An 18,237-nucleotide genomic window follows, 5' to 3' on the forward strand; every position below is an offset into this window, starting at 1 on the left:
TTATCCCGCAACTTCATACCACCCGCCTGCTTCATCGCCTCTATAGCGTTGGCATCAGTGATGATATCTTGCGGGTATCTACATCAACATCAAACACGCACCGCGAAGATTTTTTCAACAGCCCTCCACCTTACAATGTCTGTAGTAATTTCCTTATCTCCGTCACGCTTGCCACCGCTTTTCCAATCCTCTCCTTCACCCTGTTAACAGCATTACTCGTCAGTTTAAGAGTATCGGCTGATGACGATGACGGCGAAGAGGGCGACGATCCACCTACCGTCAAATTACATCAGTTGGTTAACTGCTTTGGCTATCAATCTGAAGGTCGTGGGTTCAAACCACAGCCACTCCTACCAGACTGCTGCATCTCCTTCTCCTTCTTCCACTTAGTCCTCAACTCCTACCAACCAACACTAATTTCCCACAGTGAGGCAGGAAGACACGCACATGCTCAACTGCATGTGTTGGTGACAATACGAAAATTCTGAGGAAATTTTGCAAATTCTTATTGCTTTCAGAACATTCCTATCCCAATTCGTATATGAACTCATATTAGTAGTGAGGAAGACGAACGAGTATTCCAACGCTAACCGACCATAAGCCTTCATCCCAATACTACCATCAACCTAGCCTCGGCCTGATCATGCTGGCGTTGTGCCACCTCCGGAAAGTCCTTATTAAACTCCTCGTCATATGGTATCCTCAATTGCAACGACCTCGTCGAGGAGTTGAACACACATATTGGTTTCAATACCTGTATCAATAAATGACTTTTCTCACCAACCTACGCCGCCGATCCATCATAATCCAATATACACCTCTGCACGAACTCGACCTCAATAGACGTAACACATATGATACCCAACAAGGTCATCATCATGACGATGATCATTCATCAGCCTCTATTACTGGTGGCCGTCACCAAGACATAAAAAATTACAAGTGTAAACAAAGCAAGTTCAAGTAAACACTCAGCGAAGGAACTTATACTATACCATTCCTTCCACAAACGACAAACGGTGGTTGAACCATAAAATGGAAAGCTCACTATCAAATAGTACGCCCCGTAAATGATCGAGAAATAAGTGTCCAAGTGCTCCGTAGAAGTGGAGTTCTCCCCCTCCCACCACCGCACTACCTCTGCTATCTCCATATCAGTGAAGCCTGTTGCTGCTTTCAAATGTTCCACACCAAACGGTCGCTTAGTACCCAACAATAGCAATACTAGATCTCTCAGGTCGTGATACTTCGGTGCATGATTAGTGAGCCGTGAGCTCAGCACCCATACTCCTCGAACCTACAACAACACACCATCAATTTAATTTTAATATCTCTACATACGATTATTTCGACAACAACAACAACAACAATAACAACAACAATAATAATGATAACATCAACAATAATAGCAACAACAACAACAACAACAACAACAACAACAACAACAACAACAACAACAATAACAACAACAACAATAATAATAACATCAACAATAATAGCAACAACAACAACAATAGCACCACTAACAACAACAACAACAACAACAACCACGGCCACGACCAGAACGAGAGCCCTTGCCTTGACCTACCAGCACTGAACAGTTCTCCAAATGCGATATGATTGCATTATCGGTCATATTATGACGGGTATTCACCGGCAATAGGTTCGTCTAAAACACCATGTAACAACAACACCATCATCACCAATCCATCGTCATTACAATCTGCTTCGAATAGTTCGCCACAGAGAGCTTCTTCATAATAGTCTCCAATTGCTGGTTAGCATCCAGCCTCCCAAGATCTCCCCACTCGTCCTTAACACCAACAACATTACCACACAGCGAGGTCAGGTACCTACACCAACCACATCCTCCTCCACCTCTTCCTCAATCACGGATCCATTCAACTTAGAGAGAAATAGCGTTGATCACAATGAGAAAAAAAGGTTCCTAATGTGATGAAATTTACCCGAAATCTGTTCCTAACAACGAGTTCTCAGGAAAAATTCGTTTTGAATTTTCCTCCAAAATTCGGGAGAAAAGAAACCGCCATGCTCATTCATATTTCCTCCACGGGGGAAAATTTTCCCAAAAAACATTGACAGTTGATCCTCGATGTTTCCCTGCCGACCATCCCTATTACGAGTCCTGATCTTTAACATGGAACCGCAACTCCATAGTCCTCCTCTCCCTCTTAGCCCTCGCATCCAGGTCCTCCCACTGCTTGGCATTCTCACTCACCACAGGCGTCAGGAATTGCCTCTCGTAAATATCCGCAGCCTGAAAATAACATAAACGTTCGTGAGCTGGGGAAAAAACTCCGAAAACGTGTCAAAAATACACACTTCACTTCACACCATCATTCACACATAGATTAACGCTGAAGTTCCACCCAGCTCACGTGAAGTGGCGTAATACTTTGATACGAAAAACGCCCTATATTCGCACCATGCAGTTTTTTGTGATATATGCTTTTCATCTCACATGTAATATACACTCCCTAGGAATTGACCACGTGAACAACCGATGAACAGCAATACCTCCGGAGAATCAGCATCGTAAAAATCGAGCTCTTTCCACGGCCCCTCCTCCTCCCCCTCTTCCTTCACTTTTCCCTCCTCTCCCTCTCCCTCTCCCTCTTCATTTTTCATCAGCAAACTCTGGTCCTGAAAATAAAAATATAACTTCCTAAATTTCCTACTCGTACCATCATTGAATTTTGACCTATAAATTCTCTATGGAAAATCATGCGTAAAACGAGAGCAACCAGTCTACACCTTCCTCCGAAGAAACCCTGTTTCCCAGTCCCGAAACCAACCTGTCTTAAAGCTCCCAATAGGGATTGCTGATAACGCTGCTTAGCTCCCATTGAGGTAGCTCCTCTAGCTAAACTCGTGCTAGCTGATATCACTTGAGACTTCTTAGTACTCGCTTTCACAGGTTCCATCATCGACCCTGATAACAATAACAAGGAGAAGTTCATCATCATCACCCCTCCCTATTTACTGCAAGTTCACATACCACGCGCCACGCAATTCCCAAAGATCACATCACGCCCTTACTCTCGTCATCATTCTCAGCAGCAGCAGACTGTTTCCCACGTATCTTAGCAGCCATCGCCTGCCTCTCCTGCCGATCCTTATCAACATGCGTGAAGTCCGGTCGCAATTGACAGAACGAGGCTAGTGGCGTCAACGTGAGCTGTCCAGAGTTCACAGCTCCCACACAGTACGTACCTTTACCACCATGAACTACCATACGAGGTCCCATCTAGCTTTGAGAGGAAAAATTTCCTAATGCAATCACATTTCCATGGAAAACTGATTGGTCGAAAATGTGGGAAATTCAAAACGATTCCCCCCCTCGGGAACACTATAGACTCTCCGCTTCCATACCGTCTTTAGCGATTCCCCTCATTATTATTACAAGACTTGTTCGTGACTGTTTTCGCCATCAGTATTTGCTCTCTCATAGAGCTATGTGTGGCAGTTTGATCGAACGTCTCCGAGTCATCATTGAGTTTATATCGCAGCCTCAACTTCTTCTGGTCATCTCGCAGCTCCACCCCCTCAAGATAACCCTGATCGCCATACGCCCGATACACAGGGCGCAAAGGATACCTGATGGGGGAATTAATAAGGACATATTGTGCATAGAGCTTTCGAGTTGGAGGTATGGCAAGACTTTGTGAGTTTATTATGTGACACGTTTGATATCGTAGATTATACGAGTCATAGGTATAAAGTCATTTATCATCATCATCAACAGCCTTAAGCACTCAAACAAATAAAAAAAGCCCGCAGAGGGACGGGTGGAAAAATGGTACGTTTACCAAATCCAATTTCAATTCAGTGAAAGTGCATTGCTGGTGATAATCACTCACGAAATTCAGTAGTAATAACAATGCAGCGTCGAGGAATCCACGAAAAGCTCTACAATATCCACCTAAGGGAGCCTAGTTCTTCTACTGTGATGAAGTGTCTCTAGCCCTTTAAATGGTATAATACTACCATGTATTGGGAATACCACGATGGCAATTATGAATTTGAGACTATCGCTAATTTCCAATATTCCATCACATGTTCTTTACGGCAATCACTTCAAAACGGCAAAGTATTTCACAGTTTTAGTGTTTTTTTGTGGAAACAGAATTATACACGTTTGACATGGTAGATTATACGAGTCACAAGTGAAACGTTATTCAACAGCCTTAACCAATCAAACACAGTTTTAGTGTAAGACTGATGGCCAAACAGCCTACTCCTCATTGATACCATAAAAGCTCCCAACTGTTGGTATTATTATTACTGTAATAAGTACATCTCGCCAGTGAAGTCAGGTGGATCCTGCATTCGGTTTAGGAAGACCGGTACCTCGTGGACGACTTCATCATCTTCGGAATCCTCAGACGGGGAAGAAGGACTCATCGTGACATCGTCATTGGGTTGAGGCGGCGCCATTGGAATGAAGGACGAGCTGGAGTGCTTCGAGACTTCGAGGGAAAGTGTTCGAGCACCGATGAAGAGCTGCGGTTTACCCCGTCACTAAAATCAATTAGTGTGGCACGGAATAATCACCGAGTGCCACCTGAATTCACCGATGTCATCTAATGATAATTAGTGCAAGTGCATGTAGAAAGACTGTAAGGGGCGTCTCGCTACGCGCGCGCCGCGCGCCGCGTTACTAACTTCCAGGTTGTGTTGTGAGGTGGTTAGGCTTCACGTTGTGGTTTTGGCTCAAGTTCGATCCAGAGCCAAGTAAACTTTACCGTATGATTTGTGTCTCGGAAGTTGAAGTGTTAGAATCATACTATAAATTATAGTCTATGATAATATTTCTAGTTATATAACTTTATTTCAAGTTTTTTTGCTATCGAACACAACCCAAGTTATGATTCATAACTAAATATCAGTCTAAATACTATTCATAACTCATAAATAGTATTTAGACTAAAATTTAGTCTAAATACTATTCATAACTCGAGTTGTTGAAATTTACTAAAGCATTTAGTCACTAAATGCTTTAGTAAAAGTAGTATCAGTACAACAGAAGTTCTAACCTATATACTGTAGGCTACAATTCCTTAGTTCGGTCAGTTGCTGCCGCATCTAGAGTAAGACTGAGCTGAAGGGCTCTCATAACATAGTCCAATCTACTCGTCAAACAGTAAATCATGGCCTCAGCTAACTTTTGTAACGTTTCTGGAACTTCTCTGCGCGCATCCACTGCTCGAGACTCAACACCATCACCAGAGATAACTGCGGTCGACATAGCGAATGAGAGATAAAAAGATTCGGGCGTAATAAGATTACGAACAGCACGTCTCCATCACCGTAGCGCACGCCCTAGTAATCGACCGAGACAATCAAGAATATTCTTCCACATAATTCGCCCACGCCCTTCAGAGCAAAGAAACACGCACGTAGTCTCCGCCACCTCTGAACGGACGCTATAGAATGGATACCACCGGCCTCATCAGCCAGCCATGAGTGAGCTTCCACCGCGGCGCAACCCGCTAATATGACCGCTTCTCGCTTCTCCAACACCGGGATATATTTCGAAGTGAGGGATACCCTTGACAGCGCATCGGCGATATCATTACTAACCCCAGGCAGATGAGCAAAGGTTACGGTCACCGATGGTGTGCCGCACTTCAGGGCATGGGTAGCTTCAGCCACCACCCCACGTAAACGCAGGATGGCTCGTCGTTCCATGCTCTTGCATGCAGGGACGTTCCAGGGATCGGCTTGGCGCACTGCCACGCGGCTGTCGCCACGAATCTCAACTCTTTTTAGATCGGAGAAGAGTGGAATCTCCTCATCCAGGCGCCTTAGACAAGCCGCTATGACGAATAGCTCCCGACGATTACAATGCCATGACCCCAATGCCATCGACTTGCTCTGCACTCTGGCCTCAGCGCGTACCACTCGGCCCTCCGGGTCACGCCACACAAAGCCATACCCTCCAGCCGACGCGTCTACATCCGCGATAAGATGTTCCAGGCCTTTGAACAACCGCAGGTCGGAGTCTTCGACTCTCTTCGCCTCCACCCAGTATCGCTGAGCCAGGCCGAGATGGACGGACGCTGGCTTTTTCCAGGATCCCTCCGAATCTACCGAGTCCCAGGCCGCCTCCACGCTGGCCAGAACCCTGGCACAATCCGCATGAGCTCGAGCCAGACTTTCATTCACCCCACCAGAAATCTCGACATATCTGCCTGCCAACTTGAATACCTGGCGCTTCGTCAGGCGGTTTATGTCGATCGACAAGTTCTCTTCAACGGCATTCGGACGCACCAGACTCAGAATCCCACGATCTCCATCCCAAATCCAACCGCTACCCAGCCATCTCGTGGGGACAATCGACCCCCATTGGGTACGCTTTTGTTCTGGACAGAGGAATCCAGTTAGCTGCCAGGCTTTCAGTAACAGTAACTCCACTGCCCTGACTGCCGCTTCATCCCCCCAGACGATGAAATCGTCCATCACCACCGTGACCGATACATCGCTGGAATATCCCAGTATAACCCGGGCGGCTTCAACAACTTTCAAGACCACTCGTTGGGAACTCCGAAGAACTAAAGGCCCACACGCCAGGCCGAAAGCCAATCGTCGACAGAGAAATCGGCGATGTGCGACTGCCAACCGGAGAGGTACAACGTGGTTTGATTCCGTAATTGGTTCCACTCCTATACAATAGAATGCCCGAGTCAAGTCGAATTGACGGACGATATCGCCTTTCTTCAGCTTGCTCCTCAAAATTCGAGCCGCTTCTGCCGTAGTGGATTGTTGATTGCTCACTGGTGGACTCGCTCCATTTATTGGCCTAAGATCCGCTACGGGCCTGGTCTTGGTGGTTTTGCAAACAGCTCCTTCCGAAACCACTCCAGCATCTGCTAGGCCCTCAGCCGCCTGCCGGACCGGGAAAATAGTGCCGTAAGGGCACTGCCATTTCCCCGCATCCTGCCGCTGAGTCACCTCCGATTTCTCTGGAAACCACCATCCCTGAGCCTCATATTCTCGACAATGACCATCGAATTCCTCCTTCTCTAGAGGCAGAAGGTTGGCTATCATCTTGCCGCTCGACCATGGCTTGACGCTCCCGCCGTGGTCCCGCAGATTCCACTGCGCCACGAATTGATATCGCTGCCCGTCAGTGAGCATGCCGTCTACGCTTTCGCGTGAGAGTTTAAGGGTATAACCCTCCGCCAGCTGGACCGGCCCTTCCTGGACTACTGCCTCTAGAAGGTCCTTGATGATGGCTTCCTCGTCGAGATCCGTCGAAGTCTTCAGACCCGCCTCTTCCTTCTTCCGGCTGAGGACGCTATCCACTCTGATGTCGAGTACATCCCGCTCTCCGAAATTCGATCGGCCCACCGTATCGTCCATGCACTGCAGAGCTCTGTCCTCCTCGTCGGGCACGAACAACTCTCCTTCTGCCTTATAACAGTCGACTGTAGCACACAGGCGATTCTCTGCCTCCTCTTCTAAGGGCTGGAGGTCATCATGGATGGCGTGGACGGCAACGCGGTCTTCGAAGGCTCTTCTCAGCCTGGCTCTCTCCGCCGGTGAGTCCTGAGCGAACTCGATCGACATGCCCAACAGCCTGAGTGCACGACGGCCGAGAATCAACCCATCTCTCCCGAGTCTCTTTACCACAAGACACGGAAGAAAACAGTCACTGCCATTCAGTGACACTCTTATGATAATCTCCCCATCGGCTTTCTCCTCCTCGCCGTTGGCATATCGAATCACCACCGGAGGCTTTCCCACTCTAACAGCTCTACCCTCTTCTCTCAACTCGTCAGCCACCACCTTTGATATCAGCGTGCATGACGATCCAGTATCGAGGAGAGAGACAAGGTTATGACTGCCACCTTGAAGGGTGACTTGCGGGACCTCGTCCGCGCCCCCTAGAGCAAACGATAAGACGGCCGAGGATGCCGCATGGCAATCAGCTGCAAACGCCGCACTCGTGATTTTCATCGTCTTCTGGGACTCCTCTACTCCTGCCGCCTCGCCACTTTCTTGCCGAGACTGTTCCCTTTTCCCAGCAAACTCCTCCGCTGCCATAACTTCTTTCGTTGCCGTCAACCGTGCAGCTCTATACTTATCGCGATGGGGACACTCCCGTTTCATGTGACCGGACTGATGGCAAAGGAAACATCGTCCTTTGAAAGCACTTTGCCCCGGCTTTCTCGGCTCGGAGCCTGCGGCCGCGGAACCCTTCTCCGCCTGTCCCTCGATGCGAGCTCTGGCATCTCTCTCTTGAATCTTCGGGGGTGGTAACGATACTTGGGACTCCACCGTTTCCGAACACTCTACCACCCGCACTCCTGACCCCGCCGAGGATGACATCCTTTCCATGTCCGTAAGCCACTTGCCCCAGGCGAGGTCGTCGTCACCAACATGCACCAGGTAGCTGAGCTTCTTGACCAAATCTTCTCGCATGCCCACACGGGACACGGACAGCCAATGAGGCGTCTCATGGCAAACTCCAGCTATCTCACACTTGAGCTTATAGTCATTGACGCGGTAAAGATATGCCATAACTCCCTCACCCTTCCGTTGGACCAACTGCTGAGCCTCGCGAAGGAGGGCTTCTCTCTCCTTATCCGCTCCCGAGAGGTTTCTCAAAGACTTCCAAATCGCCTCCACTGCCTCAGAATACGAGGCTCGGCACAGAGGATTGGCTAGCAACTTCCGTCCCCGAGTTTTCGAAATGTTTAACCAGAGGGGAGTATCTACAAACTTCGCGAGCCAGAAAAATTCATGGACTACCGTCCACGCTCGTTGGCTCGAGACCGTCTCGAAGTAAGCTCTGAAATCCGAGAGTGTCTGGGGATGATCGATATCGTCCCCGATTTTGAACATTCCCCCAGGTGGAGGTTTCGTCGCCTCCGCTGCCTTTCGGATTTTTTCCACGGCCTCCTCCGTCAACTCCCGAAGCCTGGGTGGCTCCCGAATTCCCTTCGGTCCCGACTCCTGCTCTTTGACTTCGGTTTCTGGGCTCATCACCGTCGCTCTCGGCCCCGACTCGTACTCTTTGATTTCGGATTCCCGGCTTACCACCGTCGCTCTCTGTATCCCTGCTCCCGGAGGGTCTCCCATACCCCTCCAAGCTCCGGGATACTCCCCTGCCCATCGTCGACTACCCTGACTTCGAGATCGACGATACTCGACTCTCACCGCCAGATACCTCTCTTCGAAACTCTTGGGAAGCATAACCGCAAACGGCGACAGTCTTTCCGCCCACAGATTATCCGATGCCTCGCGTTTCGCGACCCTCCAATGTCGTTGATGATCCTTTGGCTCTACTTCGTCATCCCCCGGATGGTAAGCCAACGTCAACTCCGCCTCAAGAAGCCTCTTCAGCACAGCAACCGACTGCGATGCTTCCTGGGAGGGCGGGTCGTCGCCTTGTTCTGGGGGCTCTATATCCAATACGACGGGGACCTCCTTCACCAGGATACCGCCCACCCATCCCCAGTCATCCGACTCGAACTCTTCTCCTAACTCGCTCTTGACCATGGAGACCAAGTCCGCCAGCCTGGACGCGGGCACGTTCTGCTCTTTCGCTACTTTGCCAACTTCCAGTCCCACCGAGATCGCCAATGTTTGTAACGTTTCTGGAACTTCTCTGCGCGCATCCACTGCTCGAGACTCAACACCATCACCAGAGATAACTGCGGTCGACATAGCGAATGAGAGATAAAAAGATTCGGGCGTAATAAGATTACGAACAGCACGTCTCCATCACCGTAGCGCACGCCCTAGTAATCGACCGAGACAATCAAGAATATTCTTCCACAACTTTTCCCTATTAAGTTCCTTCGCATCAACTAACCCTTCACCACGTAGTGGTAAGCCTTCAACTATACCTTCAATTTCCTTAATGACATCATACGTCGAAGCATACCATAGTAGTCGTTGGGCAACAGTGTGGTCAGCTGTCTGCTTGGTAGTGTAGAGACCATTAATACTATACTGCTAGTGACATGCCACAAGAAGACGTCTTGAGAGTAGCCATCCCCATTAGGATTCCCCAACTGGCAGATAAACGTTCTAGCTGGACGCCCGAGAAGCTCGATCTCATTGTAGTGATTATCAACGTGAGCGAACTCGTCAGTAACCCTCTCTTAAGTGTAAGTATCAGTGGCAGACACTGGGTTGCGGTTGAATGGGAGTAGTGGACTACTTCCGTGTCACGAAGGTTTCCCTCCATCATGTCTACCATGTCGCCTGGTACTACAGAGAGGACCTGTGGCTCATACCGTTATACGTTCCTCAGTAGACCACAGAGAGAGTCAGGCCGGGTAGTAGCGAGTGTTCATGCCCAGAGTGATGAGAACAGAGTGAAGCAATGAGATTTCGTTCTTCTACAATCGATGGTCACCTTGAGACGAGGTGATCAGTCCTAGTATCGTAGACTACGAGTCGTAGTAACCAGTAAGACCCGAGAGAACGGTTCTCTCTCGAGTCTTACTGGTGATGAAGGTTACCTAAGATAACTTACCTTCATCACTCATGCAGCAGAACATAGTACAAGAACCGGCTGTAGAACGCTAGACGACTAAACCTGCCACCGGATAATACAACACAACACTCGGTAATTAACAACGAGCAAGTGAATGAATGAATAGTTAGTAAATGAGCGACTACTCTTGACTCCCCAGACTTGGCTGGGTCGTCTGGCTCACAGCTCTCCATTGTCTCCTGAGTCTTCTGAAGAACTGCCTGAGGCTCTCCGAGTCACGACCCGGAGAAAAGTGTAACTCAGGCCCTGAGTCTCAGGGTCCCTCAGGTATAGCCTCCAACGTTGTCCATATCTTCTGTACCCTTCACAGAATGATAGATATTCTTGATTTGTCCACCTCGAGTAACGAGAGCGGCGACGAGCAGGGCCTTCGAAGAGAGTAGATAAGCTTGCGAGGTTAGCTTGGAAGGGACGATCGGCCTCCTGTACCAAGCTTAAGTTGTTTGCGGCCGAAGTTCTAGGATGAAGGCTTCGACGATGGTCATTTGCGTATCTCTAAATACCTGCATGCACTCCGAGACCGGACACCCGAAACCCGACACCCGAAACCCGAAACCCGAGCCCGAACAACTCAACGCCAACTACTGAGCGCATTACGACACGAACAAAAACAAGACAATACTAGACAATACTTATTCATTCCACCCCGACCTTTACGAAGAAGACTGTTTGACGATGATGACGACACGGGGAAGGCGACGACAATGCACGACCGGCAATGCCACCGTAGTAACTGTCGCAAGAGAACTGAATCCTAATAGGCTTATACTAACTAGTCCTATCATTAGATTCCAATGCGTAGTACGCGTAATAGACCAGCGTTAGGAGCTTGAGCAATAGTCATCGATGGTCCTTATAAAGTGGCTCAAGGACTACAGTAGTAGTAGTCAAATTATTTGACTCAAATCAGACTCAATCACTGAATCTAATGCAGACGAGAAATTGAGAATTATTCTCGTCGAGAATTGTGAGTTCTAACCGAGCCAACTGGAACGGACAGTTCCAAGAACTCTAGTTAGTGGCCGTTTCAAAAATCTAGTCTTTCCGAAAGACTCTTTCGGATCCTGCGCTGTAGCGCACGCCGCGTGCTGCTGGCTCGCGCAGCATTACAGCCAAATAGGTAAACATGAATCGCTTCGCTCCGTCCGAATTTCCCCCTCGGAAAATGAGGATTGATGTAGTTGGACCTATGACTTCCCCTCACGTATCGATATTCGAACCCCTTGTGCTCCCTGCAGCAGATTCAGAGGAGTGGGGTCCTCATCAAATCGGCGGATCGACGTCTGTCAGCGGAATCCCTGGTAGAATCGGGGAGAGTATCTTGAGGTTGAGCGGGGAAGATACAGAATGGGTCTACATCAGGTGATCTCATCTCGCTGGTCGATGGCTATCGCAATGTCCGAGTATGCGATTTCTCTCAACAAGGAAAGCGTATCCGGGACATGCAAGCCGCCCAAGGCTACAATCGGGGTCGAGTTAGTGCCACTGCAAGCGAAGAGGAGAAGGACAAGGGCTTTCAGCTGGTGGACACCTCATCAGCCCCACGGAAGCACCATGTCAATAAGTAATCTCCTCCTCTTCCTCGTCGTCATCGCCCTCCGACTTGACGACCGTTTTTACCCAATAGGTACAGTCAGCCTCGGTGGCAGGATCACCGCAATAATCGTTACCAACAGCAACACCAGCGTGATGGGGGCCGCTATCAGCAGAAGGGCGGCAAGTCTGGTGGTGGTCGGCAGCAGAGTGCCTATCAACAGGGTTGGGGTCGAGGACAAGGCGTCGCTCGTGGTATCAAGGACTGGAGCGTCGCTCCTAACCCGGACTGGCAGGTCCGCTGGAGCAACTAGTGGGGTCTAATGGAATGAATATATTTCAGCTCGTCCGCGAGTTACCCTTCACGCTTCTGGCCAAGGCTCATGTTGACCCTAAGAACGTCGCCTATGAGGATCTTGTATGGTGTGGCACTGGTCTTAAGGCCTATGAAAAGACCTACGACAGGGTCTCACCTAAACGTACTCGTACAGGACCATTTGAGTAGTTTATTTGTTCTGTTTAGTCCCCAAGTCCTTGAAGCAGTACCCTGATATTGCTTTCTATAACGTCACTACTGGACAGGACCCAGTGATTGAGCAGTTGCTGACGAACCAGCCCGTTGCTAAGGGTCAAAACGTTACTGTCGCTTGTACTGATAGTGTAATGAGTCCTCCAAGGAGGAACCTAAGATGCTCATTGGACAATTCAGGTTCTCTCGGTGCTGATGGCCGCTAATCGATCAGTGTATTCTTGGGATCTTGTTATCACTAGACTTGATAACACCATCCTCATCGATACTCGGGAGGGCTCTAACTTGGACATGCTCACCGTCAATGAGACCAGTAAGCTCTACTGGTGTGTCGGAATTGGACATGTTTCGTATCTTTAGGTAGTGAACCTCCGGCGACGCATCCTGGTGAAGGCGAGGGCGCCAACACGGAGATCTTCAATACTGTTTACAAGGTTGGCGAGGAGGCCACCTGCATCAACCAGAACCTTACCGTCCAGGCAGGCAACATCACTGAGGGGACCATACAGATGAGTTTCTGCATTTTTTCAGGTCTTGTCGTCTACCCTTCCCGAGAAGGACAATGAATATCCGAACCCCTTTGACCAGAGGGAAGAAGAGGATGATGACGAGGATGAGGAGAATGAGGACAACAACGAGGGAGAAGTTCTCCCGCCCAGCAACGTTGCTTACAGGTGAAAGACTTTCTGAGGAGGAGTTTATGTCATTTGCTAGTGTGTTTCAGGTATCGTAAGGTGGACCTACCTCGTGTCCCAGAGGAAAGCAAGAGCCGTAACATTTCCATGATCGTTCGTACTGAAGTGGACGCCTATGTTCCTCAAGGGGAAGGACAGGAGGCTGTCTACGCCAAGATACGTGCGCTCAACGAGTAGGTTGTTAAGGTGTCGGACAGTTGGGCATGGAATCAGGGAATCATCCACAAACCTATAATGTTCCCGAGGGAAACTCATTTTGAATTTCCCACATGGCTAGGGGCACATTCTTCAATCAGTTTCCCATGTAAATGTCATCACATTAGGAACATTAATATCAAACTCTGGAGAGCGTTAGTTCTCGAAGCGGAATGAATCCTTTTCAGAATACCATCAACTCAGCAACAGAAACAGCCGTGGAGGTCATCATTGGAGTCTCAGAAGGGCGCGGTTCTCGCTACTGAGGTGAACTATTTGCTACTCCTCGCTACTTAGGGTATATTCCAGGTGCATAATAACGCCTTCAAGCTGGGCCGTTGGGTTGCCAGTGCTCTTCTTGCTGGCACCAGTGTCTTCAAGCTGGGCTATGTCACTCGTGCTCGCATGAACGACCCTTTCCATCACTCTCTTCTCAGTGTGCAGACCTACAAGACGGAGGACTTCGCCAAACAAATTGGGTGAGCAGCAGTCACTGCTAGGGGGAAGGGGGCCTGGTTGAGGTGTATCGTTTTAGGATGAATACGTCGAATGCCTTTGGTATTGTCCAGGCTGTTGTGGACTTGGTGATGCAATACAAGGCGCCTGGTGCTGAGGAAGAAGAGGAGGAGGAGGACGGCGCTTCCTTCGCTGGAAAGTTCTTGCTCCTCAAGGAGCCATCAAAGAGCATGATCAGGCTCTATGCGGTAGTGATTATTATCAATACTCCTATATATGAACCACGCGTGTACTGTGGAATATACAGCCAAATCACTAGTGTGGGGGATTACGCCGTATATGAGTTCGATATGATGTGACCTTAAGCTAAGCACAGCTACGACGATTGCTGTGATGCTAGTATGCATCCATTTCTTGTCATTGTGTGTAGTGGACCTCTTGATATTCACTAGTGCTTTGTATTACGAGTAACGCGCAGGTACCGTGGGAAGAGTTCGAGGAGTCGGACGAAGAGGAGATGTCCGAGTCTGATGATGAAGAGGAGGAGGAGTAGCTTTGAGAGGAGTCCGATACAATTGGTGTGGTGCTCGACGTTGTCCAATAGTTTCTACGTGAGGGCTCCATTGTCGAGGCTCGTTTTGTTAAAGTTCACTATCGAGAACACCATCTAGTTCTGGTCTATAATATGGACTCTATATGACCAACCGTCTCCTCCTCGTCGCTGTTCTCGTACTGCTGGCAGCGGTTTTCTATCAGTCGGTTTTTCCCGCTAACCTCTAGAAGTGCTGATATGACAGGAGTGGCTCATATGGTAGCTTCCAAGCTGAAGAAGGGAGCCTCTGAAGAGGCTATGCAGAGGCTCGGGGACTCGCGCAAGACCACCCTTGGAGGTTTACCTATTAGGTAAGTGTTCCCCTCAGGGGGGCCTCGCAGACTCCGTGAACGGGGATCCTCCGTTCAGCCCCTTAGTGCACGAGTTTCACGTATCTCAGGTCATAAAGCGCTGTGGACGATAGTATAGTATAGTATACTGAGTATACTCACCACACGAAATACTTGAGCAAACTACAAGCACCAATAAAACATGTTGAAGTAGATAACCAGAACACCTGACTGCCGCTTGGTGGAGAGTTGACGCCAGCGGGGACTGCCGCACTGATGGTGTTGTCACCGGCAGCTGGGTTAGCAGTAGAGGGAGCATGGTAGGTACTGGAAGAAACAAGCAATTGCCGAGGTGCAGCCTTCAGAGAGCTATTCCTTAAGGCCATGGCCTCGTATTTAACCATGCATATTGCTTGTTGAAGTTGATCATAGGAGTGAAGCACTGGTGGCCATGCACCAGACAGCGTCATCATTGCCGTGTTCCGCCACTGGTTGAAGGGAGCGATCAAGTTACCACGGATGGCATTGGCAATATGAGACGGATGCAACCTGAGGCAGGGCCTGCAGTTGATGCCCCCGTCGTCCGAAGCCGTGAAGCACACCAGGTCGTGGAGTTATAGATATACTCCCCCAGTAAAAATTGGTATTTTGAGGAGCAATTTTAACACGTGTATGCTAAGAATATGTGGAGAAAACTTTTTACCAATCTTCGACTTCTCACTAACTACGAAGAGTTAGGCCCTGAAACTTGGAGGTCATATCAGGTAAAGCATAAGTACATACCTCCCTGAGCCGCAAGATGATACTCATTGTGGTGGCTGTGCACAAGTCGAAAAACCGGATATGCTATGAATATGTGGAGGGGTGTACCGCTTCTGCCTTCAGTGAACACGGACTGAACATGCGTTCGTAATTTCGTGGCGCAGTGACGAAATTAGTAGTTGGTGTCTGCGTATCACACGATACTCGTGGCTGTCACGAATGTCTCCCCAGTGCGACGATCTTCCAGGTTAGAACATGATTCAACAGCGAGTCGCTCTTCACACTCTCTGTGGGCCACATCGATAGTAGCATTTGAGCTGCTGCCCGTCACTAAGCTGGGCATCATCTGATACAGAACCCTTTGACAACATGTCATCCCGTGGAATGATCGTTGTCAGTGGATCTGTTGTATCAGATGATGCCTAAGATAGGGTCATTCAAGTTCGTGGACATCACTTCGAAAAAAAATTCACTCAAGTGCTGGTCTCCTTGTGCTGAGTACGTCGACCGTATAAACAACCCAACTTGCCCTCAGCTGTTGGTTTGTCGCCTGACCGAAACGGCCGAGAGAGAGATTAGTTCGTGGAATGGCAGTTGGTATTCATCGCAGATATTATTTTCTATTCGCATTTCTAAGGCCTCCAATGTCCTCTCCCGTCGTAGCTGAAGCATCTTACCCTCAAATACGAGCGCTTTCTCTCAACCAGAGATTGGTGTCAAATTGTGAGCTGGAAGCAGCGGTCAAGGCATGCGACAAACTGCACGGCTCTATTCCCATTGACGAGCCTTTGCCGCTGAAGGACAAGTGGGTGCTGTGGGAGCAGCTCACTCTTCATAAGGTAATGATAGGCGTATCTTGCCCTCCCCCTCTGCAAGATACAAAGTATGTCCGATCGCATACCATATTTCAGAACGCCGCTACACCTGAGCCCAAGTCCGAGGACGCCGAGGGTGATGGTGATGCTTCCAAGCAGCAGCAGCAAGTCGACCTCACGGAAGTGGCAGTAGCAGCTGCTCGTGGAATATCGAACTTTGGCGAGCTCACCAATCGAGTTGCTGAGATCTCAACTGTGCAAGACTTTTGGAAGTACTACAATTTCCTCCCACAGCCAAGCGCTGTTATCGGAGACAACCTCAGAATCGTCAGGTAAGCAGGCTCTATTTTCTTCTCCTTCTGAACTTCTCCTAGATATGACATGTTGGAGAACGGCGAGATGTCCAAGACGCCGACTCACTCTCTAGGGGCTCTCATGCTCTTCCTGGACGGTGTCAAGCCCGAATGGGAGGATCCGGCCAACGCCAAGGGGGGCCACTTCCAGTTCACGATGCAAGCAGCTGCTTTCAAGTCCAAGGCGTCCTTCGACTTCGAAGCTTCCAACCCTGTCACACAGGTCAATGCTGGCCTAGCACTTATGGACGAAATCTGGAATAACCTTGTAGGATATGATGGAGAGTTCAATAATTGTCTTTATGTTTTGTCCACAGGTCCTCGCTGTCGTAGGCAACACTCTGGAGCCAAAGGATTTCGTCACGGGCCTGAGGCTAGTTGATAAGGTTAAGCGTGGTAATGTCCGAGGGGGCTCTTCTCGAAGTAACGCTAGCGGCCATCTACGAGCAGAGGTAAGTGAGTAGTAAAGATGGAGCTATTACTATCACTCAGGTGTGGTTTCGTGATATTGATAAGGATAAGGTGAGAAGACTTCGAGAGTCTATGGAGATGGTTATGCGACAACGGCTGGATCAGAATGCAGTCGTGGACTTCTCGTCAGATGGTAGTTCCGGGTGCTTACTGGGCTCGTCGTTTTCCTGGGAATCAAATTCGTGGAGTGTTGTTGTCTTCTTCTCGGGTACAGCTCCTCCTATTTTCCCTGGATACCGTTTGGACTTGCGTCCTCATGATGACACCGCGATGCAACAGAACGTCCAGGTGAGCCTCTGGTGGTTTGCAAGAAGATTTCCACGATGTTTACATAGGATTCCATCAACACGAGGAAACAGTACAAGAGGACGAAGACTCGGAAGCAAATTATGAATTCAGCGAGATCTCGTGGCGAGTTTAACTAAGAGCAGCTCGAACGTAATATTACTGAGCTTTCATGGGATGCCAACTCCTCGGAGAGCCGTTGGCTGGACACACGTGTTTCGGTCGGCGATGCGATACTTTAGTAGACTTAACTTTATAATGGTTATATATCAGTATTATCATTTTTTCAATTAATAGCCTTAGATTTATATTATACATGATATGAAGATATTATAACGATTACTCAATATTAAGATAGAACATCAATCTCTGACACGTGCACGCTTGTTGTCACTAAAAATGTCAGAGCGAGTCGGGCATCGCATTTAAAACTTGCGGGAAAATTCACTCACTATTTGGGGAAGCGCCTAAAAAGTGTTCGATCCCTTGGATATAGTGTATTGTCTTTCAGGTCCAATCCTGTTGGAGAAGCTGCGGGTCTATCATCTGAGAGCCCTCGTGATTGGATGTCGTTTATTCGTAGAGCATCAGCAGTAGTTGTGATCAGAAGCGTAGCTTATATGTCGTCCTTCTCTCACAGGATGTGATCATCGGGTTTCACTGGAAGCTACTGTTGTCTTGTGTTGCCGATCATTGGTAGACTCTGGACACGCATCTGCTAGCAGTT

General features: G+C 48.8%; 5 protein-coding genes across 5 annotated transcripts; 2 read left to right on the forward strand and 3 right to left on the reverse strand.

The window, feature by feature from the left end:
- Positions 1-354: 354 nt before the first annotated feature.
- On the reverse strand, positions 355-3,268 carry Pmar_PMAR022780 (hypothetical protein; the record flags this gene model as incomplete). The annotated part of the gene is made up of 9 exons (XM_002767404.1): positions 355-400; positions 620-754; positions 1,139-1,297; positions 1,589-1,669; positions 1,721-1,853; positions 2,142-2,278; positions 2,539-2,664; positions 2,817-2,953; positions 3,061-3,268. Coding segments are annotated over 9 exons (1,162 nt in total), but the record flags the coding sequence as incomplete, so codon positions are not given.
- A 156-nt stretch (positions 3,269-3,424) lies between these two features.
- Pmar_PMAR022781 (hypothetical protein) lies at positions 3,425-3,618 on the reverse strand (the record flags this gene model as incomplete). The annotated part of the gene is made up of 1 exon (XM_002767405.1): positions 3,425-3,618. A coding segment is annotated over one exon (194 nt), but the record flags the coding sequence as incomplete, so codon positions are not given.
- Positions 3,619-5,249: 1,631 nt separating this feature from the next.
- On the reverse strand, positions 5,250-9,696 carry Pmar_PMAR022782 (hypothetical protein; the record flags this gene model as incomplete). The annotated part of the gene is made up of 1 exon (XM_002767406.1): positions 5,250-9,696. One exon carries the CDS (start codon positions 9,694-9,696, stop codon positions 5,344-5,346), a length of 4,353 nt encoding a protein of 1,450 aa, XP_002767452.1. The 3' UTR covers positions 5,250-5,343.
- A 2,211-nt stretch (positions 9,697-11,907) lies between these two features.
- On the forward strand, positions 11,908-14,535 carry Pmar_PMAR022783 (eukaryotic translation initiation factor 3 subunit, putative). Its single transcript, XM_002767407.1, has 12 exons — positions 11,908-12,098; positions 12,162-12,363; positions 12,411-12,546; positions 12,591-12,727; positions 12,777-12,909; positions 12,957-13,075; positions 13,128-13,270; positions 13,321-13,464; positions 13,675-13,753; positions 13,796-13,965; positions 14,022-14,190; positions 14,421-14,535. The coding sequence occupies exons 1-12, from the start codon at positions 11,977-11,979 to the stop codon at positions 14,493-14,495; spliced, it is 1,629 nt and encodes a 542-aa protein (XP_002767453.1). The 5' UTR covers positions 11,908-11,976; the 3' UTR covers positions 14,496-14,535.
- Positions 14,536-16,230: 1,695 nt separating this feature from the next.
- Positions 16,231-17,650, forward strand: Pmar_PMAR022784 (hypothetical protein; the record flags this gene model as incomplete). The annotated part of the gene is made up of 6 exons (XM_002767408.1): positions 16,231-16,425; positions 16,498-16,733; positions 16,776-17,022; positions 17,072-17,206; positions 17,247-17,513; positions 17,561-17,650. 6 exons carry the CDS (start codon positions 16,231-16,233, stop codon positions 17,648-17,650), a joined length of 1,170 nt encoding a protein of 389 aa, XP_002767454.1.
- Between the last annotated feature and the right edge of the window lie 587 nt (positions 17,651-18,237).

Source organism: Perkinsus marinus (genome assembly GCF_000006405.1).
Source record: "Perkinsus marinus ATCC 50983 genomic scaffold scf_1104296970774, whole genome shotgun sequence".
NCBI classification, from domain to species: domain Eukaryota; phylum Perkinsozoa; order Perkinsida; family Perkinsidae; genus Perkinsus; species Perkinsus marinus.